General features: G+C 36.7%; 1 protein-coding gene across 4 annotated transcripts in view; it reads right to left on the reverse strand.

Annotated features, from left to right (window-relative positions):
* kcnb1 (potassium voltage-gated channel, Shab-related subfamily, member 1) overlaps window positions 1-24,189 on the reverse strand; it is a 39,281-nt gene extending 15,092 nt beyond the window's left edge. Inside the window, exons 1-2 of one of the 4 annotated variants that reach the window (XM_051898218.1) lie at window positions 23,673-24,189; window positions 20,789-21,453 (exon numbers count right to left, since the gene is read on the reverse strand). In XM_051898218.1, the coding sequence (XP_051754178.1) occupies window positions 20,789-21,364 (576 nt within the window). In that variant the 5' untranslated portion in view covers window positions 21,365-21,453; window positions 23,673-24,189. Of the gene's footprint in view, window positions 1-20,788; window positions 21,457-22,645; window positions 22,736-22,964; window positions 22,986-23,672 lie in introns of those variants that run through there. The other 3 variants (XM_051898217.1, XM_051898220.1, XM_051898219.1) reach the window with 3 other exon arrangements.
* Between the last annotated feature and the right edge of the window lie 755 nt (window positions 24,190-24,944).

Raw genomic sequence — 24,944 nt, forward strand, 5'->3', positions numbered from 1 at the left:
ATGACAAAGCACTCAAACACACACACACACACACACACACACACACACACACACACACACACACACACACACACACACACACACACACACACACATTGACATTCTTGTGAATATCAATGTGAAATGAGTTAAAATGCTTAATGAATCGTACAGTTTTTAGTACTGCCCTTGAAGAAATGTCCTTGTCTTTATCCTCTGTTTGTCTCTCGAAACAGCTCTGACCTGATGCTGGAAGACAAGGTTCGGCTGAATTTGTAAAGCCCCTGAGATACAGAGGCAACAGCTGTGTCCTCGTGCGTGCACACACAGACAGGACTAGATGACCTGAGCGACTGGTCCTTGGCAGAGCCCTATTTTTTTCGTTCATTATTCATTTGTCTGCAATGAGAGGGAAAATCCAGTCGCTGAGTCTATATATAAACCTGCCCAGCCCCTGATGTAGTTATTAATAGCTCCAGTCGGGCAGCTTTGGGATCCTACAGGAGTGCTCTCTTAGACACACACACACACCCCTCAGATGACGATCCAACAGACAGCATGTGGAAAAATTTCATGCTCCAATTTTTATGCTTTATGTTGTATTTTATTGTAGACCATCAGATAGAATTATTAAATAACTAGATTTCAACATTTTCTGATATTACTTCTGATATCACAAGTCTCTATGATATTCAGATCACTACGCAACACTAAAAAAAAAAAAAAAAAAAAAAATGTTGGATTTACTTAAAAAGCAGTGTCAAGTGGTATACTATATTGAGTTATTTGTACAAATAACAATTTAGTTGCATGAACAAAATAAATTTAAGTAAAGTTGACAAAATTTCTTTGGGCAAATACAAAGCATTTGAATTTGTCACTGTTACATAATATTTATATGTGCAGTTTACTTAATGTTATGTTTATTATGTAAGGTGAATGCATTTATTGACTTAAATTACCTTATTTAACTATTTAATTTTACACTCAAAAAATAACTCATTGAACAAACTCAATTGACCCTTCACCAGGAGTTTGATTGACAGGCGATCTAACCAATCATAAAGCCGAATCCGCCATTTTGTCCAACAAAGCAGTCAGGGGAGTTAGCAGATTAACGTAGGTGACTTGAACTTGAAAAGTGGTGTGTACTGACGTCTTTCTGCGATTGAAACAACATTCCTTCTGATGTTCATTCATGTTTATTTGATGCTATAAATTAACTAGTAGGAAGAGATGACCGCTTTAACTGAGGCACGACAGCGATCTGTCACGACACATTAAAGAGCTACAAAATGGTATTTATTGTTTACATTTCTTTAAAAATGACAAAATTTGAAATTTGAGGCTTTGTTTCATATCAAAAGTAACCTGCTCTGTCTTCTCTGTCGACGCGTTGCTCCGCGATGTATTTTTCACTGTGTAAGAACAGATATCGGCATGGCTTGTCGGACATTGCAACAGTAACTTAAGGGTTCGATTTTGCGAATGGTGAATTGAATTGAGAGCAGGAATTCCATCCTATAAACATGTGTATATGAGACAAAAACATTACTCTCAAACTCCTCTAAATGTCCAACATAACTGAACATTAAACACAAGCATAAACTAACAACATCTTTCCCTTTACTGAAAAACACATAAAATAACACTTTAATCCCTAAATTTACACTCCTAATGCAGTCCCTTGCAAAGCATGCTGGGAACTACGGATCCACTGCCCAGTTAGTTATGTCAACATTAATTTGTGCGTTTCACTCAGCAATGTTAAGTTGACAGAACAAACACTTATTAAGTAAGGGGCCGTTCACATATTGCATCTTTTGCGCGTGCAAATTCGTTATTTCAAATGTAGGCGCGCGGCAAGCATGCTCGTAATAGGAGCGATGTGGTCGCGATGTGCATGCAATGTGGTGCGCTCATTTTTTCCAGGCGTGCCTATGCCGCGGGAGATGAAAACATCTGAAACTTTTAAGATGAAAACATCTCAACTTTTTAGAATGAAAACATCTCAACTTTTTAGAACGCAGGTCATGTAACAAGAACCAACCGATTAGCTTCGCCCTTTCCGTAACAACATCAAAATCTCAGCCGAACAGCTGATCATAGCTGTACAGGGTGGTTTTTATTTCTCATCTCCATAAATATATCTAGTAGTAAAGCTAATGCAAAGGCTAGAAATCAATTAATCCTTTGCTGATGCTTCCTTGTTATCGTGGAGAGCGCAGTTCATGGTTGCGTAGCAACGACAGACACCACGGGAGCGCAAGCGCTTGTAGAAAGGAGGAAAAAGCGGCGCGGCCGCGCTTTCCACACGTTTCTAGACGCGATAGATATGCGAAACCAGCATGTTTTTCCTTCCACTCAAAAATGAGCATTTACAACACAGTATAATGATCTGTGGGGTATTTTGAGCTGAAACGTCTGACACATTCTGGGGACCACTGAGACTTATATTATATCTTGTTAAAAGGGGCATAATAGGTCCCCTTTAATGACAATTCTGTCATCATTTACGAAACACAAAAGAAGAGATTTTGAAGAATGTTGGTAACCAAACAGTTTTGGTTCCCATTGACGTCATTCTACTTTTTGACCTTACAATGGAAGTCAATGGAACCGAAACGGTTTGGATATCAACATTCTTCAAAATATCTTCTTTTGCATTCCACAGATGGCAGAAAGTCAAAAAAGTTTGGAACCACATGAGAGTGAGTATGAAGACATAATTTTCAGTTTTGGGTGGACTATCCCTTCAACAGTTAGGTTCCTAAGAATGAGTAATAATAATTCTGCAAAGTGTATCTAATCTCTCATTTGTGTCTCATTCAAGAACATCTAATGATGAGAAATGAGATCTATCACAAATACGTAGTTATGCACCAGTGATACTCTCTGAGACACACCCGACCACACAAACTTGTTCATACATTTCACATTAGACACTGGCACAAAGAATCAAACACAAACCAAAAAAAAAAAAACCAGCAGTACACAAAGTAAACACGCACATACGCACGCCGCTGCTTATCCTGGCAGAGACAGCTGTGCGTTCAAGCGTCGCGCAAGACACAGTTGCTATGGTGACAATGACGACACGCTTTTTAGCATTGCAGGGATGGGAGAGAGAAAAGAATGCAAGTGTGTGGTGCGTGTGTGTCAGTGGAAAATCAGACAGTGGCGAAGGCATTTACAGAAACGCAACAAGCTAAAGATGAAAAGTTCAGATGTGAAGAGCAGCAACACATCCTAATGTAGAAGAACTAAAGCCTTGACAAGACATTACAATATGTGCAGTTGGAGCGTACACTCCCAAAAGTCAACGAATCATGTAATTTGACTCTTGACCTGAATGTTTAAAGTTTAAAGGCAGTAACACCATGGAACAAAGAGATAGCGTTCAAGATTACACTTAGGTCAAGGGAAAAGGTAATTAAGAGAGGCGTACCGCAGCAATCACATTATTTTTTAATGTATCTAGCAGTCTCAGTTATTTTCCACATGGAACCTACATTAGTGGTTACACAAGTGTAACTACTAACAGTATAAGGCTCATTTTCAAGAAACTGTGCTAGTGGCTGACTTATTTAATATATAATTTACCGGATGTAGTCACATTATTTGAAAGCTTAGACGCGGATTAGTGTGTAGTGAAAAAAAAAAAAAGTATTGTGAAATATTATTACAATTTAATAACATTTTAAATTGTATTATTACAAGTTAAAATAACTAAAATACATTTTGACATATTTAAAATGAATAAAAAAAATATTTTAAAAATTTAATTCTGTGTTAAAATGTATTCAAAAGAACAAAAGTTCAAAAGAACAATATATTTATTTGTAAAAGATTTTTTGTAATAATGTAAAAGTCTTTACTGTGACTTTTGATCAATTTAATGCTTGCTGAATAAAAGTCTTAGGCCTGGTTTCACAGACAGGGCTTAGATTAAGCCAGGATTAGGCCTTAGTTCAATTAAGACATTTAAGTAGCTTTTATAAACATGCCTTGTGTGCATCTGGACATATTTTAAGATATGTCAGTGCAAGTTTGCTTTCAATAGCTCAAACATGTATTTTAGTCTGGGACTAGGCTTAAGCCTTGTCTTTGAAGCCAGGGGACAGTGTAGCTTACTGACCCTAAACTTTTGAATGGCAGGCACAAATGGCACCATTTCTTGAGAAAGGCCTATACAATAATCTGGTTCTACTGTAAAGACTTTGAGGGTCATTCTCTCTCTCTTTCTTTCTCTTGCGTCTGACTTAGAATCACACACCCATCCTTGAGTGCCATTTATTTTGTACCCCTGGCCTTTGCTTCCCTGTCAAATCCATTCCAGCGGCAATCCAATCTCTGACACCCAGAGAAGGGTCTGCACTAAAGATGCTCTCCGTGCTTCAGCAGGTCTTGTGTAGTGTGTTTTACGGTCGTTTCTATTGATTGCACCGACTATAACGTAGCACAGTGAGAGCTACCTGTCACTATAAACATGACAAGCCAAGTGGCAGGGACAGAATAAAATGACAACATGGGAAACTGTTGAACCCTGCTCCCATTCTTTTTGCCATTCCTGTGATTTATTAGCATGTTGCTCATTCGAATGGAATTTCTATGCAATAGGGAAAGAAATGGATGGATTTTCTCAAACAGTAGATATTAAAGAGTTCATCACTTAAAATTTTAATTGAATTATGTGATATTCTGAATAAGAAAATCAAGTAATCATAATAATAATGCATATATTAATATTTGGTGAGAAAAGATATTACTGTGGCAGATGAATAAAGCACCTTTAGAAGTCAGTATATTGTTTGTTCTATTTCCATATGATTAAATGTGTACATTTTTAGATTACATTATTTGGTAACACTTTAGAATACTGTTTCATCATTAATAAATAACTATATAACTATAAAAATAACTATATTTGATATCGAACGATAACGATCTGTTTATTCTAAGCTCACGCGCTGTGGTTTCAAAGTGTGTACAACTTGTTTTTGCTGTTCTTGTTGCATTTACACAGCTTTAACCAGCGGATGTCCTCAGCATGCTATGTTTTGAGTAAATCTAGCTAGTGTAATCGATCTAATCTAACACTGAATTTAGCTGACGAAGTCAATATAGTGGAATAAAAACAACCAGGGGCATGTTTACGTTATTAGGGGCCCTAAGCAAATCTCCGGGAGGGGGCCTCATGAACATGTTCCGGTTCCCCCCACTGGGGAGAAATCGTGGGGGTCCCACACAATTGCGTGCTTTGCATGGTGGGTAAACACGCTACTGAAAACAATGCCTAGTCTTTTTCACTGCAACTTCAAAGGAAGCAATACGATGTTGTTGAAACTAACGCTGGATACCTGAGGTAATTTTATTTTACACTGTTTGCTAGCCTGACATAATGATCTCATCATTAATACTTCTCATCATTTATTCTAAGGGTATGACCGATTGTTTTCCATATATCCATTTTCTTTAAAGTATCCTTGAAAAGGGGCTTTGACTTGTCAAACAGTGGTGGCTTTTGTCTGGAACTCGGCTATTGATTTCTCTGCAATGTCGTCGGCCATTTTAAATGCACAAGCCCTGTTAACATTCTAGTAACTACTATTAACTAACAAGAAACTCAGATTAACGAATTAGTAAGTAATAGCGCTCAGTTGAAAGCGGTAGTTCACTACTAGCTAATCAGTAACTACTTTTTTTTTTTTTTCCTTTAAAAAATAAATAAATTAATTGCATGGTAAATTGACAGTCCTGATGTCATATGTTTCTCTTAGGCCCTGTTTACAGTAGTGCGAATCTGTTTTAAAATGAAAACGATCCTCGACTATACTGCCGTTTCCACTGCGTTTCAGAAACAATCTCCGTCCACACTACACGACCGAAAACGCATGTCACATGACCGTTCATACACACTGGGCATGCACGTACAAGTGTAAACAGTTGCCTTTTGAGCATGTAGTTAGCTTGAGAGAGACGGCTCTGGACTGCATTTCCCAAAAGCATTGTAAACCTAAGTTGATCGTATAGCCATCAACGGTCTCTACGATCAACTTAGGCTTACGATGCTTATGGGAAACGCAGCACTGGTCTGTTATTGTTGTGTTCCGATAACGTAATGTGGGCAGCCATGCCTTCTTTTTCAAAAGTCTCCATTTTGGTCCATTTAGACTGAAACGCAACCCCAGAGTTTTCAAAATAAAATGGAGTCTGCAGCATTTTCCAAAGTCTCCCTGTTTTCGAAGGTCAAAAACGCTGGAGTAGTGTAAACGTTAGGCGCAACCGTAGCAAATGTTATGCGTTTTAAAACGAAAACCCACTATTGTAAACGGCCTTTTGCAGCAATTATGAGACCAAATGTAGACTTTTCAAAGTCTATAGACTTTATGTAGCCCTGCTCCATTTCAGCGCTGTGCTCGTTGTGTTTTGTCTTCCAGTTTGTATTTTGACAGCAAGAATGTAAGATCTTACAGATTTAAAATCTTCCCAGTCTACTGACATTTGTTATGACATCCGCTTCAAACATTACAATTCTCATGATAACTTTCGTTAACTCTACTACAATAAGTAAATCCACTTCACAAGCTAATTACTATTCGACAGCGATGCTATAGAAATACACAGAGCTACTGCAAAAATATAAGTTCAAACACAAAATTCTAAAGATTGCTGCACGCTTTTTTCTCTGCCGCATAAGGTCTATAATAGATCTCAGTAATGTACCAAAAAGTGCTCAAAAAGGCCAAGATGGCAAATTTTGTAATAAAAAAGATTTTAATATGAACTCATTTTTTCTCATTGGATTCCTTTAAGACCAAATTAACCCCCACACACGTACACCTTCTTCTGTTTATCACACACTCAGTCTGTTCCTGTTTCAGTCAAGCTCATGTCTCGATGGAGTATTAACAGCCTGGGAAAGACTTCAATAGAATGAGACACCATGTTCCTCTGTGATATGCTGACAAAAACCATCTTTGATTATCTCTCTCTAGATTAGCCTTCTCTTGTATGCCGGAACTTTCTCATCATTTCATAATCGACAAGATGCGTCTGCTAATTTAGCCAGAGCTCACATTAAAGAAAGAGCATTTAGCTTATCTATACAGCGGTTTCAATCCTTGTGAGCAGTAGGCAGCATTAAAATGCAATACCAGAATGCATTGTAAGCAGGGGAATATGTTGATTGCATATTTATTATGAAAATAATATATTTAGAATATTTATAAAATTATATTGAGGAATGTAAACAAACAGTATTATGAAAATATTATAAAATAATATATTTGTAAAAAATAATAAAATTATATAATTACATGTTTTTTTTTTAAAAGGTAGCTACCTAAGTAGACAGCAAGGTAGTTTGCTACGTCTTGGAACAGAGCTTTTGGATTTCAACTAATAACATGCTGAATATTCCATATTTCTGTTATGTAAGCATATACTACATATTGACCGCACTAAACCACATACCACAGTAATACCTCTGGGTAGGATAATGAAGGCCAGTAAAGGGACTCAATGCATCAACATTACATAAACCTCGTGTCTAATGTCATGTGAAAAGGTTAAGTAAGATGGCGGGAAAGAACATTTAACGATGCCAGAGAAAGCCCTTTTATTTTATTGTAGGTCTGCTGTTACTTATTGCTCTTGACAGTAATATAGTTTTTAGAGGGCACAAAAATTACTCATCAAATCATGTTAATTAAAAGCTGTGCGTCTGTTTTGGAATTGCTGGTTCTGTTTATTTTCATAAGTGATTTACACATTACGAAAGACATTATGCATTATGCAAGTGCTCACATTTCTGGAGGTGGCAGATAGTTCTTGTAAAGGCGTATGCTGTAGGCGTTTTATTTACAGTACCACGCATAAATTGTCCCTTCTACCTGACAGATCACTCAAATGGGTGTCCTGAGACATCAGTTGCATAAAGTTAGCCACTAAGAACTAGTTTGAACAACTCGCAGTTAGTTAAATGGTTAGTTCACCCAAAAGTGAAAATTCTGTCATTAATTACTCACCCTTGTGACGTTCCACATCCGTAAGACATTCGTTCATCTTTGGAACTCAAATGATGATATTTTTAATGAAATCCACGAGGTTTTTGTCCCTCCATAGAGATCCAACGCAACTACCACTTTCAATCTCCAGAAAGGTAGGAAAGACATCATTAAAGTAACTCCAGTGGTTTAACCTCAATTTTATGAAGTGACATGAGTGCTCTGTTTGTGCCAAAAAGCATAATTTTCCACTTTATTTACAAAATAATAAACCACTGGAGTTACAGCTCAAAATACCCCAAATTATCCAAAGCGTGCTCACGCAACAATGTCAGCTCTCATGTGAACACAAAATGCATGAGTTGCGAAACTCGCGTTGCAGATCAATATTTTCGAAAATAAAGTGGTAAATTATGTTTTTGCCACAAATAAAGCACTCGCATCGCTTCATAACATTGAGGTTAAACCACTGGAGTCACACGAGTACTTTAATGATGTCTATCCTAGCTTTCTGGACCTTAAAAGTGGTATTTATGTTGGATCTCTATGGAGAGACAGAAAACTCTCAGACTTCATTAAAATATCTACATTTGTGTTCCAGAGATGAATGAAGGTCTTACGGATAATTAATGACAGAATTTTCATTTTTGGGTGAACTAACCCTTTAAGAGGTAATCAGTCTTACTTCTCCCATTCAAATTAGACCAATCTACCTTTTTATGTAGCTTACTTTAAAAAGTTAGGACCAGTCTTTAAGAAAAAAAACTTAATGACTAACTTTTAAGACTAGTTTAAGCAGTTTATACAACTGGCCCCAGACCTGTCTTTGTGACAGCCCTAGGCTCTGGAAACAGCAATAAATAAAGCGGTCGCCAATCAAAAACACTCTAGGCCTGTCAGTTTGAGCTTTCAGGTTTGCTTACATCAGGTTTGCTGACATGTTTTTGGAGGGTGGGTTTTAGGGAGTGTGGATGAAGTCCACCAGGCAAAATCTTTTGTAGAACCTTTTTAGAAATATTTTGAGAAGATTTAAAGGGGACCTATTATGCCCTTTTTCACAAGATGTAATTTAAGTCTCCGGTGTCCTCAGAATGTGTCTGTGAGGTTTCAGCTCAAAATACCCCACAGATCATTTATTACATCTTGTCAAATTTGCCCCTATTTGGGTGTGAGCAAAAACACGCCGTTTTTGTGTGTCCCTTTTAATGCAAATAAGCTGCTGCTCCTGGCCCGCTTTCCAGAAGAGGGCGGAGCTTTAACAGCTCATGCTTCGGTTGCTCAACAACAACAAAGCTGGAGAATCTCATGCAGCCAAAATGATGGTTGTCAGTAATGGTGTTCAGCCTTACATTGTTCAAACCGGAGTCGGACACTGATGGAGACTCAGGAAGAAGTTACAACTTTTAGAATGCATCTGGATGTTTCTGAATGGTCAGTAGATAAATGTATGTAGTTGCTGTGGAGTTGATTCAACTAACCGACTAGCATGTTAATCTTTTGTGCAAATCCAGCGTTGAATTGACCCTTGTTTGTGAAGCAGTCCGGTATAAAATGACAGCATGGTAACAACACTCTACTACAACAACTCTTCCTCTTCTCTAAAGCAGCCCACGTGGCCTCACCCCCTTTGTTGCGTGTTCTCAGGGGCAGGGATTATGTAAATTTTGGGGTTTGTGATGTCACCAACTCGGTAAGAAGCTCATTGTAGTCCCTACCTTCTGTTTGTTGTAGTCCTTAAAAAACTATTTCTGTAAAAGAAAATATCTTTTTTTGCATTGAACTTTGAACGTCGTAACTTTGCAGATGTTGTTTATGCTCTAACAGCAACATTACACACTAACTAAAGTTAAAAAAGTGAAATCATAATCAAGGACCCCTTTAAATATGATGTGTTCATTTACAACGATTCAGCTGTCAGCTGTATAATTCATGCTGTGGTAGACACAGTAGTGATACTGTGAAAAAGATATGTGTAAAGTTAGCCTTTGGGTGTTAAATGTTAGCTGATGCATCAAGCAAACTAACAAACAAATGACAGTGTTCCATATGTTCACATTTGGTACTAACTCAACTTGCTATGATGAACAGTCTCAGCAGGTTTCAATGAGAGAAAAAAAAACGACAACAGTAGTATTGGAAACAGTCTGGCCAGGATGTGTTGTCCTTGGGCATTGCAGATGCTAAAAAAGAAACCGTGAGCCCAGCCCAGTCGACAGAGATAGCACAGTATTGAGACAGCATAGTATTGACATATTGTCTCCGGGGACACTGAGAACAGGGCGACCAGGGCCGATTGCGAACATGAACCTCTGCCGATTCAGTCTTTCTTCATTTGTTTCGTGTTGGGTTAACAGTGCTATGTAGCACAGTATCAATACCCTGTACATGTGTATGCTGTGAAGACTCGGTAGTCTTGATCAGTATTTCATTATTTGGTAACACTTTACAATAAGGTCTCATTTGTTAACATTAGTTAATATAACATGAACTAACAATGAGCAGTACATTTGTTACAGTATTTATTAATCTTTGTTAATGTTAATAAAAGTACAGTCATTCATATTAGTTCACAATGCATTAACTAATGTTAACAAATACAACTTTTGATTTTAATAATGTATTAGTAAATGTAGATATAAACATGAACTATGAATAATAACTGCTGTAGAATTATTGTTCATTTTTAAATGTTAACTAAAGTAGATAACTAATGTTAACTAATGAAACCTTGTTGTAAAGGTAATAATAATTTTTTACTAATACTGCAGCAATCACATGGGTATAGCGATCAATATTTTACAGAAAAATTAATAAATATAAATATTAATGACCCTAGACGTTTGATTAAACCATCAAAATATGAGGAAAATATTTTATACTTTTAAATATTTTTAATATGAGGGAAGAACAAAACCCTAAACTTGGTTATTTGACAAAAATAATTTAATAAAAACAAAAAAATAATAAAAACAAAAAGCCTCCAGGAAAAGCATATATTGACTACAACAATCAGTTGTTAATATTTTGTTGGTTCTCTCTTGTTTTTGCATGTGATCATAATTTGTTTGTATGACAACCTTGCCAAAAATTATGTCCGCAAAATTTACCATGTTTCATTTGCGTTATCACAAATAAAATAATTGACTCCAAGCACAACTACCTAATATTATATATATATATATATATATATATATATACACACACACATATATATTCCTTAAGATATTGATCACTACATATGATTGTTGCTTGATATACTGGACTGTTAAACATAAATGGTCACAGTAATTGTGAATATATCTATCTATATATGAATTTTGAATGAGTGCATGTTATAGAGAACAGATAAAATTGTGTACGAAAATAAGATATTAACTGACATTGTATTGATCTAAGTAATCTTCCAGATGTAAGCACTTAAGGTTAGTGACTATATAGAAAGGATCAGTGCCTATATGTGTAATGCATTAATCACTGGGAAGTGGGAACAGGTGCATTAATATGATTCATTACAGTACCTAAGGATCATGACTACAATAGGAAATGAATCATGAATAATCTACAAAAAAAAAAAAAAAAAAAAAAACTACTATGGTTGCTAAGTTTCCCAAATTAGATAACTTTTAAACATAGCCTATAACATTTTTATTTCACAATTCTGACTTTTTTTCTTGCATTTGCATGTTTATATCTCCCAGTTCAGACTTTATAAATCGCAATTGTGAGTTTATATCACAATTCTGAGAGGGAAAAGTCAGAACTGCAGGAAATTGCAGGAAAAAATTATGTTTTTCCATCTAAGAATTGTGAGATATAAACTCGAAATTAACTTTTTTTATTCTTTTATTCCGTAGCTTCCATAAACTGCTACTGCAGAACTGTCATTTTCTGCCACCAGGTAGGCTCCGCCCACAAAAAACATACAAACACAAAATATGTCTATAGAGAGAGGAAAATGTGACACTGACAATATATTTCTGATTCTGCTAAGCATGCTGGTCAAACTTGCAAGTTTCAATGAGGAAATCAATGTAAGCTTCATTATGTACTCACCGCACACTACATACTCTTACTTCAACACAGAGACACAAGCCATTGCCCTGGAAACCGATGGAGTTTGCCATGGCAACAGAGGCTCTGCTGCCAATTGTGTAGGTGAATGGGAATGCTGTGATTAGGGATGGATTAACACTTACTGTATGTAGACCTATTGAGAGTTAAACAATTTAGCAGAAATGTTATCATTTTTAAACTGCTGTTTTGCTACTTTTGCATATCGATTAAAGTACTACTCACAGTATATAGGAAAGTAACTCCTAGAAAGCTTCTAGAAATACATTATGTTTGCAAAGAAGCAAAAATATGCCACAATTTTGCAATGAATAGGGGAAATTAATCACTAACTTTAAAGGGATAGTTCACCCAAAAATGAAAGTTCTGTCATCATTTACTCACAATCAAGTTGTTCCAAACCTGTATGAAATTCTTTATTCTGCTGAACACAAAAGAAGATATTTTGAAGAATGTCGGTAACCAAACAGTTGATGGGCCCTATTGACTTTGATTGACTTTCATGAACTATCGCTTTAATGGAAAGGCCCTTAATTGACAGTTCGCAAAGACCCGCCTCCTATAGTTACTGTTGCTATGTCCGACAAGCCATGCCGCTCTCACACCACACATCATGTTCTCACGCAGTGAAAAATACATCGCAGAGCAAAGAAGACACTGACAATGTATCGACAGACAAGACAAAGCAGGTTACTTTTGATATGAAACAAAGTCACAAATTTCAAATTTTGTAATTTTTAAAGAAATTTAAACAATAAATACCGTTTTGTGGCTCTTTAATGTGTCGTGACAGATAGCTGTAGCACCTCAGATCAAGCGGCTCATGAACCGATCATCTCTTCTTACTAATTTATATCATCAAATAAACATGAATGAACCACATTTCAACCACAGAAAGATGTCAGTACACATCATTTTTCAAGTTCAATACCACCAACGTTAATCTACTAACTCCCCTGGCTGCTTTGTCAGACACAATGGCAGACTTGGCGTTATGATTGGTTAGATCGCCTGTCAATCAAACTCCCGGAGAAGGGTCAATTAAAGGGACAGTTCACCCACAAAATCTAAATTCTGTTTTTACTCATCCTCATGTCGTTCCAAACCTGTATGACTTTTTTCTGCCGTGGAGAAAAGAAATTCTAAAGACTTGTCACTCTTTTCCATGAAATAACAATAACTGGGAACTAAAGCTTTCAAGCTTCAAAAAGTGGTCCAACTTTACTCCAAATCTTCTGAAACTAAATAGTATTTCTGTATACTATTCACTGATAATCTTCCTTTTTAGAGAGTTGTTCAGTCAGCTGAATCAATGAGTTGAACTTGATTCATGATTCTGATACATTTTGGAAAAAAACAAACTTTTTTTTCACAAATCAGACATCACTATTTTGCTCTTGAATTTTTATGAATATGGCGAGTAATTTTTTTAAACAAAACTATCATACGGCTACAGAAGACTTGACACCATTTTAGGATATTTTAACAGTGCTTTTATGTCCTTCTCCCCCATTTTTGTAATTGCATAAAAAAGAGAGACCAGCACATTCTTCAAAATTTCTCTTTTTATGTTTCACAGAGAAAAGAAACTCATACTGCTTTGGAATGACATGAGGGTGAGTACATGATGACAGAATTTTCATTTTTAGGTGAACTCTTTCTTTAACTGTAGCACGAACCTGTTCTTTAATGTCAAAGCCAGACACGCTGCTCCAGAAAAGTCGCTTCTGTTCATGCCGAGACACTGACAGTGACATGAGACTCTTTTATTTCTGACTCGGGGCATGTTTTTGGTAACTGTGCGTGTGAGAGAAAAGAACGAGACATAGCCGAGCTTGAAAACAGCCGTCTGATTCATAACTATTTTGGTGTATGATGGTAAATTTCTCAAGAGCTCTGCGGTCACATCTCATTTTAACAACTTGCATTGATGGGTCTGAAAAAATAATTGCACTTCTCTATTCATTAGATTCCAAGACTGCCTAGCCTCCTAAATGCTACAAATCACCTCCTAATGAGGTTTAATTAAAGAATGATTAATTATATATGCAGAAATATGGGCTGTTATTAATAAGATGGGGCCCAAGCTCCGAAGAATGTCATCTTAAAAACGACAACACCACATTTTTACTCTCATTGCTCGGCAGTGCATAAATTAAAATGGCACCAGTTAAATGTGTTATCCTTTATGAGATCATGCATAAAGACGCATTATATGACATCTTCCCCAAAAGTGGCCAACATCTTCAACAACGAAAGACACTTCACTCACAAATAAGTTGAATGAGATGCGATAGAAAGCGATTAGAGCTGATTGCACAATAACAAGCCACATGGCTTCCTAGCATTTAGATACAAAGCTCACAGAGCATTAGATGATTCATATCACACTGTTGTGATTCTTGATTACGTGATTCACAATAAAAAGTTCACATCACAACTTCTGTGTCACAGGTAATTAGGCTATCCTAACCGCAGCAAACCACAGGTTAAGACCTGTGTACCATGATGAGCTTCATGAAGCAGCTGCCGAGTGCAGCACGATAACTGCAGGACACCTTCTTATAATGCATGAGTGATCAAGTTACATGTCAAAATAATTCATTGTGGTAACAATAACAATGCATAATTACAGGCTTGCCAAATGATTTCATATTATGTAGGAAATGTTGTTATATATAACTTTTACTCTGCACTTACTGAAGTACAACATGGACACTAATGTAAATTCAAAGATATGACAAATATATTTCAATTCTATATATTTGAATTAAAATATCCACATTCTCAGGAAGTCAAATTGACAGGAAGAGGAATTTACTAAATTGTAATTTAAAGAAATGGTAAAACTTTAGTTTAGGGTCCAATTCTCACTATTAACTATTTGTTTATTAGCATGTATATTACTAGGATATTGGCTGTTTATTATTACTTATAAAGCACATATTAATGCCTTATTCTGCATGATCATATTCTACATCCATTAATCCTACCCAATACCTAAACTTAAAAACTATCTTACTAACTATTAATAAGCAGCAGTAATTAGGAATTGAGGCAAAAGTCGTAGTTAAAATATTGAAAATCAACACATGTAATGCATTCTGGGAATGAATTCTGTTCTTCCACTCATTCTCCAAAAATATATATATAATTAATAATTGAATATTTTTAATTTAATGTTTTTTTATTTTTTTATAATGTAATCATTTATGATTCATTAAATATGATGAAATGTATAAACTAATTGCAAATTTCTATAAGTGGCATTTCATGCCATTATCACTATCTGAGAAGACCAGGCTGAGATTAAAAGCATTTCTAACTCTTTTGTATTTTGGGAAGAAAAAAAAGAAAAAGAAGGAGAACACTTGGACCTGTGAATGTTCCCAGTACAGGTTGGCCTGCTGAAATTCTTTCATCCAGGAAAGGATCACAAAAGATGGTAAAACACCCTAAGAACTACTGGCTTTTCAAGCCTTTGCTAAGGTCAATGTTCCTGACCCCTTGTCAGAAATTGAAAATAGCATAAATCCTGTGAATTCTGTTCTGTTTCTGATTCTTTACAAGAATGCAGCGCTATCCATTCCTGAATTGAAGTGTAACTGGGTCATGAAGAAAAAGGAATCCAATACAAAACAGCAGAATCAGAATGGTTGAGAAGAAGCTAAATTATTATTTTAAAATACAACGTCAAGGTCTAGAACTGAACCCACTATATATTGAGTAGATTACTTTTTCAGCAAGTTACATCATTGCACCAGTAGGTGGCAACAAATGACTGCCTTCATGAGTGAATCATTGACTCATTGATTCAACCGATTCCTTCAAAAACGCTGATTCATTCAGTAACGAAACACATAATCGGTGTGGCAACGGTTCTGCTTCGGCTTTGTTTAAAACTATTTTTGATGGAGGAGCAAATACAGACAATAGCTGCGTTTCCATTACCCTTCAAATAGCGCAAACTGAAATTGTGAATTGAAAATACACCCAATGGAAACACGTACTTTAATTTTGCAAAAACTCCCATATATCGCAAAAAAGTTTTTATGCTCGCATGGTAATTGGCAATATTATGTAGTTATGCTGCCTTCATATATCGGAAATTTCCTACTTCCCACTTCTGGAGTCATGATTACGAGCATGTCGAACTCAAGTGCTTTGTTTTCGGAAAGAACGGGAATGATGGAGAACACCAGGTTTATTCTTGCCTATTTATAGAGAAAATGATAGCCAAAATGATATTTAGTGTCCCATTCATTGACAACCATATAAACATTCACCATGCTATCTAGACAGTCGGCTTGCTGACGATTCTAGAATTTCGGTCAAATACAGGCTATTTTCACTGTGTATAAAATACAATACGCTTCAAATGATTACTGATATATGTAAATATGCACTACTTTAATGACAAGACAAGGCAATGTAGCTGTTGTGGTAAATATGACTTGAGAGGGCGTTCGTGTTATTATTTCTCAATAATAACTTCTTGTTTATAGAACTACTGTATAGAAGCAATATCACTTGTTGTTTAAAAAGTGTTCTCTAACTAATATCATAGGCCTATTTCGTTTTGAGTGGAGCTAATGTTTTAGCTTTAGCGTATTTTAATGCATATTTGCCACTGTATGTAATATTTACAATGTGTAGTACTTCTTACCATTTATCACTTTTAGCAGGGTACAAACTGTTACATTGTACTTGATATAGTTATGTTTTTGCTGCTAGGAACTATTATTAAATTAACCTCTTACACATTAACAATGGAGTTTCATAAATTACACAAATTACTCATTTGCTGTTGTGTTGACTTCAGGATTAATGAACAGGGTGGAGCTTTAGAAATTATTAGTAGCAAATTCAAATTCATTTCACCTTATCTAATCCTATCAATTCATACACTGAGATATGAATTTCACTTTTATCATCTGAACTGGCAAAACTGCAAAGGAATTGATTCCAGCCCTGGTCACAAAAGCGGAGTCTTTCCGTAGTTTTCTATTTTTAGGTTAGCCATCCTGACATTAGACACCTTTACAGGCACTAGTCAGATATCCTCATAAATTTTGCATTGATAGAATGGATGGCTTATTATCTGTATCCCTCACAAGAATTAATGTCCCTTGAACATAATAGTAATAAAACTGCAGTAGTATTAACTATAAAGAAAGAGAAAGGTTGCCTTTCTCACAATAAACAGGGTCACCTTGAACCGTTTTTGACATGCCATATGGTGTTTTATTTTTTTTAATAAATCAAAGGCATGGTAATAATCATATGACACTTGAACTAGATCTGTGACAATGTCCTTTATCATCTCTCAGGTATCACAGGCTTTACAAACCAGAAGGTTACTGCCTCTCAGAGCTGCAAGGGCTTCTGGAAGGACATTGGCTGTAAATAACCACATCCAGTAAGTGATTACTTCCCTTTATACCAAATAGAGACAGTAAATAAGACTGGTGTTTTGTGACATCTCTGAGAATCAGGAAATATCCACACCCTCAGACACAGGGCTGGGTCGGAACTGTGAGTCTTCAATAAAAGTTATTGGTTAAATCATAAATGAGATTCTTTGAAAAGAACATTAGCTAATTACTCCGTCTTGACCTGTTCATGCTTATAGTCTGAACTCACAGCACCACCTTTAATTGGGATTAATCTTGGCTGATTTGTCATTCTTTGCATTTGGTAAGTATTCTAATACCAGCAGTTTGTCTGTCTCCTCCAGGCGCAACACTGACAGCAATACACTCTATACTATGTCCATTAACTTTTAAGATTTTAGGTTAAAGTGCTTATGAATTTATAAGAGAAATATGTTAGATTTCACTGCACGGCCTTACTACACAATAAGATTATATTAGACTGCCACCATATCATTTCAAATGACTATTTCAAATCTAGAATTCATGTATCACTTTAAGAAAAAAATCCTTAAAACAGAAAAGGTACTGGCCATTTTCTGCCAGGACATTTTCTGTTAAAGGAATAGATCTCCCTAAAAATTATTAAAATTATCCCATAATTTACCCTCAAGCCATCCTGTATATGACTTTCTTCTTTCAGACGGACACAATTGGAGTTATATTAAATAATGTCCTGGCTCTTCCCAGCTTTGTAAGCTTTTTTGAGTTTTTGAAGCTCCAAAAAGCGCTTCCATCCATCATAAAAGTAATCCATACAACTCCAGTGGGTTAATAAATGCCTTCTGAAGCGAAGCAATGGGTTTTGTAAGAAAAATATCCATATTTAACACATTAATACTATATACTATAATCACTGGCTTCCGGCAATGGCCGTACGCGTGTTCACAAGAGTGTTGAGTTCCGGCAGAAGGGTGACCTCTGACCCGACGTATAACGTAGGCGTAGCATTAGCTTAGCTGAGAATTGATGAATGCAGAAGTGAAGATGATAGAGCAAAACAAAACACCGGGCATGAATTAGAAGTCTAAAATGAGAATTTTTAAAGAAAAATGTCGGAGGATTTCAAATTAGAGGAGCTAAGTCTTACGTAATACGTCCAGTCAGAGGACGTATGACGTTGTTGGAAGCCAGTGATTATAGTTTATCAAGTTTTAAATATGGATATTCAATGCCAATACAAAGCTGGGAAGGGCCAGAATATTATTTAATGTAACTCTGATTGTGTTCTGCTGAAAGAAGATAGTCATATACACCTAGGATGTCTTGAGGGTGAGTAAATTATAGGATAGTTTTCATTTTTGGGTGAACTATTTCTTTAAGTTTACAGACATTTCCTTTAACCCTAAAATTCAAAAAATGGGGAAAACACCTGTAAAACAGAAAATTCCTTTATATTAAACTGTTCTGTATATATATTCTATGTGTATTATAACATAAGTTTTTCAACTTTTTCAAGTTCATTTTAAATACTCCTGTGGTGTGAAAAATTACTTTTTAATAATTATTAGAGAATTTGAGTATTAGAGTTTGTTGTTTAAAATATTTGGTAACACTTTAGTATAGGGAACATATTCACCATTAACAATGACTTTTGCCTCAATAAACTCCTAATTTACTGCTTATTAATAGTTAGTAAGGTAATTGTCTCTTTTAAATATAGGTATTGGGATAGATTAAGGGATATAGAATAAGTTCATACATAATAAGGCATTAATATGTGCTTTGTAAGTACTAATAAAAAAGTGGGAATTGTTCCCCATACTAAAGTGTTACCAAATATTTTAATAAATATATCACACCCAAAGTATTTCCCAAACATATTTCATGTCATCTACGCATGTACTTGAATCTGAAGTCCTGTGGTTAAAAATGCATAGATTAAAGATGCACAACTCAGATTTACAATGTAGTTAGTCAATACCAGTAATAAATGGCACTGAATCAAAGCTAGAACATATTACATAATAAATTGCATGTACAGTTGAATTAAAAACAACATGTACTGCCTCAGCATTCATGCCTCGACTGAGGCGTCACAGCTTTGACCACGAGGCTTCAATACAAGGTCCTTAAAGCAAATTGACACCTCCTATCTTGTAAACATTATTAATTAGTGTCCACTAAATATAGCATGGTAATGCATGACTAGTAAATGCAGAAAAGGTGAAGTCGAGCTTTGATATATGACCAGGCGGTAATTTGCAATGATATGACGGCGGTCTGACATAATTTCATTGTGCGGTAGGGCCATGCAGCGAAATCTGATTTGAGACAGATGTAGACAGAGCCCGTTCGAGTGAGAATGGGGGGGGGGAGAAAGGAGGGGCTGAAAACAGAATGGGACACAAAGTCTCATGGAGGATAATTAATGTGACATTTCCCTGACATTTAGCCAGAGGTGCAGTGAAGGAGCCTAAAGAAAGAGGGAGGGAGGGAGAGATGGAGGGGGAAGAGGAAAAAGCCAAAAAGGAAGCCTGACTCTTTGTTCAGTTCTTAACTGAATGGGTACACATGTGCCTAAACAATGGTCCAGTTTAGCCAGAAACCACTCAAACACCCTCAAACAATAACTTTGTCCTTTAGTGACTTATAGTTCTTCCTTTCAAAGTGATAGAGTCATCTCTCTGTTGCCTGGTAACAGGAAGGACAGTCTTACACTGAACTGTCCCTCCCAATCCCATGTGACTATATATCAGCACAGGTACACAATTATAGAATTAGAGCGCGTCAAATAGATGACCAACAGAGAGCGAGAACAAAAGTTTACAGATAGGCACTGCATCTCTAACAATACCATTCAACCAAGATGCTGTTCTTATTGATCCAAGACCAAAAGATGTTAACCAAAACCGATGTAGATCCATATAGATGTCAGACCTGCACCCATAGAAGCTCTGAGTGTGAATGTTTACATGGAAATACTACGTTTTGAATTATGTGAGAAGCACGAAAGTGCCACTCTGTTGTGATTGATTGCACGACTGAAGCAATTTGGTTAGAGTCCAGAGGCTTGAACTGCACTTTTTACATTGGCCTTTTAAGCTAATTGAGTGTTGATATATGCTTATGTTGAGGTTGCTTTTTTTCTTGGCAGATGAAGATGTTTGACACAATGTTGAATGCTGCTGGAATGCTATTGTATATGATACATGTATGATCATTTATAAAGAACTAGACTCCCTTTCTCTCTAACCTAATGCACACTGTTGTGGAAGTTGTTTGTTTATGTCTGAGTCTTGGCCTATTTATCAATCTGATAAGATGCTGTCTGTCAGTGTATGTAGTGATGTATACCTTGGCTGCTACAGACGAGCCTGGTTTCTCTAGTAGGTCCCATAGTTTCTTCCTTTTCTCTGAACAACACGTATTATCAAACTCTTCACCATCCCGGTCCTTCAATGTATCCGCTTCCCGCTTGAGCTCCTCGTTCATCTGCTCTTTCTTTTGGTGGTACCGCGCCTGGCAACACGACTCCAGGTAGATCTCATCCACCCCCCAGTAGTCCAGCTCCTGGCTGAAGGACAGGGCACACATTTCCTCCATCATGTGCAACTTCCCAGTGCGGTAGAAGTTCAGAATAGACGTGAAAGCCCCAGGGTGCCGGTCAAAAAAGTACTCGTTGTCGTCTAGGTTGTAGTCGTCGCATATGTCCATGAGTGATTCGTGGGTTTTGCAGTCTCGTAACTTGCCCAGTCGTGTGCGCGGCAGTCGGTCCAGGGTTCTCCACAGGACCTCATGCGGCAGACCCCCTACGTTCAGTTTGACACGCCGGTAGCACGACATACTCCGGATTATATCCACAGGCTCTGGGGGCAGAGAGGCTGTCGAGCGAGAGCCAACTTTACTCATTCCTGCAGAGGGTTTATCCATGTTGTTATTTGCGTAGACTACCCTATGATGTTGGCCATGGGACAGGCGGTGTTACCAGCAGTTCTCCGAGCTGTTTCATTCTATTCGGGCTGCTGAAGAAAGGGGAGAAACAAGAAATGAGTTGCATATTTTCTGATGTTTGTTAAGTGCTCTGTTAAAGGGATAGTTCACCCAAAAATGAAAATTCTGTCATCATTTACTCGGCCTCAAGTAGTTCCAAACCTGTATGAATTTCTTTGTTCTGCTGAACACAAAGGAAGATATTTGGAAAAATGTCAGTAACCTAACCAAACAGATCTCGCCCCCCATTTACTACCATAGTAGGAAAAACAAATACTATGGTAGTTATTCCTATGGTAGTCAAGATCTGTTTGGTTACATTCTTCCAAATATCTTCCTTTGTGTTCAGCAGAACAAAGAAATTCATACAGGTTTGGAACTACTTGAGGGTGAGTAGCCTAAATGATGACAGAGTTTTCATTTTTGGGTGAACTATCCCTTTAAGTTTTATACATTAAATAAATCCATTAATAAATTCCTAAACCAGTCACTTACTAGCAGAAACATATTTTATTAAAAGTTCGACAGGGTAAGGAATCGAAAATCAGTTAAAAAGCATTTATATATGCATGACTTTTGATTCTGTTAACGGTTCCTGAACGCGCATTTATGCGCCGATGCGTACGTCACGCCAAGTCTACAGAGCGCGCCACCCCTGTTGTTCGATTCTCGAACAAATGACTCTTATGAGCCGGTTCTTTTTAGTGGATCAAAAACATGTAGCACGACCAGTGTAATCTGATTCCTGCAATAAGCGTCTTTTATGAGCCGATTATTTTCATCGAATCGATAATAATATAGCTCGACCAATATGGTTCGAATCCTAAACGAAGGACTCTATTCGATTCTTTTCAGTGATTCAGTAAGATTGCACGAACAGTCTGAACCGGTTCTTTTTAGTGAATCTAAAACATATAGCCTAAGCATTTAGCGGACTGCATTTATGCTGCCTTTAAAAAGTGTGTGAAAAGTCATTAAAATATGTGTAAGCCCACTTTTTGAAAGAACTTTGTTAAAATAATATCTTTTTTTGTTATATCTGTCCTGTTGGAGTCTGAAATGATCTCGTATTTTGACAACAGACTATCGAGGACAGTAAATGCAATACTATTTTTTAAAATATTAGGCTACTAAATGAATCTAAAGTACTAAGAGAGTCGTTAACGGAACCGTTAAGGAACCGGAATCGTTAAGATGAATCGCAAACATTAAATTCCTTACGAATCCCAAAGCTTGAGAAGTCGCTGTCCACCGGCGTGGTGCTGAATCTCCTGCTGCTTTCCTGAAGGGCAGTTTTTGTCTAAGTTAAACGCCCGTTTAAACTCCCAAAAGATAACAAACATTTGAATCCAAATAAATTGGAATGCACGCGATCCACCTGTCATCCTCTGAAAGGAACAGGCTATTTAATAATCAACATCATTTCAGCAGGCTACATCTGCCGTTTGACAACTGCCCATATCCCATTTGCTGTATAGTATGTTAAAAGACTCCATAAACTATTAAATAAAAGACTAAAATGTTATATTAATGCCCATACCTTGTAACTAAAGAGTTAAGTGTAACGTCGGCTGGAGCCCGACCGTAGCCTACAGCTGCAGCAACAACAACAACATGCAAAATAGGAGGAAAACATGATGACATGATAGACATTTTGGTTTAGCCTTTAGTACACACTGCGAAGCTAATTAAAATGGATTTTAATGAGCATCGCACGTCTTTTCTTAGATAAAATGTTATTAATGGCATCAGGCAGTCATTATTGACATCAATGTGTCAATGCAGCTGCGCTTATGATATGATTTCATTGATCTTCTTGCACACTTGAAGAAAAAAGTGACGCTAAATACGCAAAGCACATTGTTCCGGATCATAACAGAGGACATATTCAAAACATCTTGGCAAAGTGCTATCATAAAGACATTAAATATAATTTAAACGTTGTAGGAGTGGCATTCAGCAGTATTGATCCATAGGGGGAAAATCTTCAGACGTGTTAACGCCACAAAACAATATTACAACCTCATTGCAGCTGTAGTTATTAATATGGCATGTTTAACTGCATAAAATGCAATTAAATAGTATTTATAAAAAAGCCTATAGCTCATCTGCACACCATGTCACACTTTACCCATTAGGTTTTCGGCAGAAATTTCCAAAACGATCAATAATACTTAAGCATACGGTAGACATAACCTGTATAAAAACTGGGTAGACTGATAAATATCGGTAAAAAAAAAAAACCCACCTTAATTTGCGAAGACTTATTGCTGACAGCGGTGTGAAATTAAGCATTTAAAATGGGTGAAAACGCAGGGACGCCACGGTTTAAATAAGCCAGTACACAGCAGCTCGTTCATCTTCTCCAGACATGCACATATCGCGCCGCTTTTTTTCTCATGGAAAAAGATCAACAAGTCTTGGGGTGAATCCACACTGTTTTCGTTTACTGATGTCTAACATCTCTTGCGTGAAGGCGACAGCTGCTTTCCTTGCAGATGGCTGGCTCGCCGTAGTCTCACCGCCCAATGGCAGAGAGACGGCGAGCTTAACCCTTGCCACCCAGCTCCAAGAGGCTCTTGGAGCAGCTCCTTGTGTGTCGTTACGAGTAACCTGTGTGAAAATGGCGCCTGAAGAGAGGGCAATACAGAAAACTAGCCACTTATTACATATGCGTTAGGAAACACATCCGCTTTTTGGAGCAGTGCTCAAGCAACCTATGAGTCAGTTCAGCCATAGCTGCAGCTCCTTGAATATGTGAGTTTGATTTAATATTTTACCAAGATGAAGCACAGTAGCTGTACTAAGATGCTCTTTGGTATCTCCAATCATTACATTCAAGTTCTTATAATGAACTGCAGCAAATTATCTATCCTAATTATTTTAATGGTAAATATTAACCTTCATGATCTGTAGAGATTGACTTTTCTGCCTTTAATTCATAGCAGTTACCATTTGCATTTACTTTAAAAGATTGCAAGAACATGAGAAACAAGTCTTTTGTCTCAAAGTAAATGTGATCATTACAGGGATTTTCACCTAAATCTGCAATAAAAATATTATATTTTAGAACATATATTAAATTTAATTTTTTGTTATTGCACATAATGGATCACTTTCCTAGCAAACAGGCGTTTAGGAAAGTGATGAGGTGGTGCTTTTTGCTATTTAGTGTTTTAGGAGAAAAAAAAAAAAAAATCAAAAGTGCATTTTACCCTGAGGTAACCCCTAGTCAAAATAAATAAAGACCGATAGAAGCTTTAACTTTGTTGTATAACAAAGCAGGCATGCATTCTCCAAAATGTGACCATTATTCACTATAGTAGAACATTTGCTTTGGTTTAAGAATCAGTTTGACCCTGACAAACAAAACATTGAAGAAAAATACACTTAAGCATCCGAGTGATTCTGCATTGTTCATGGAGGGGATTTAAAGCAGGTTATCAAAATTAAAATTGCATTAAAAAAGTGTAAAAATGTTTGCGTGTTTTGGAGATATTGAATGGGCCTCTGGATGGGA

Source organism: Ctenopharyngodon idella, chromosome 6, assembly GCF_019924925.1.
Source record: "Ctenopharyngodon idella isolate HZGC_01 chromosome 6, HZGC01, whole genome shotgun sequence".
Lineage (NCBI taxonomy): Eukaryota > Metazoa > Chordata > Actinopteri > Cypriniformes > Xenocyprididae > Ctenopharyngodon > Ctenopharyngodon idella.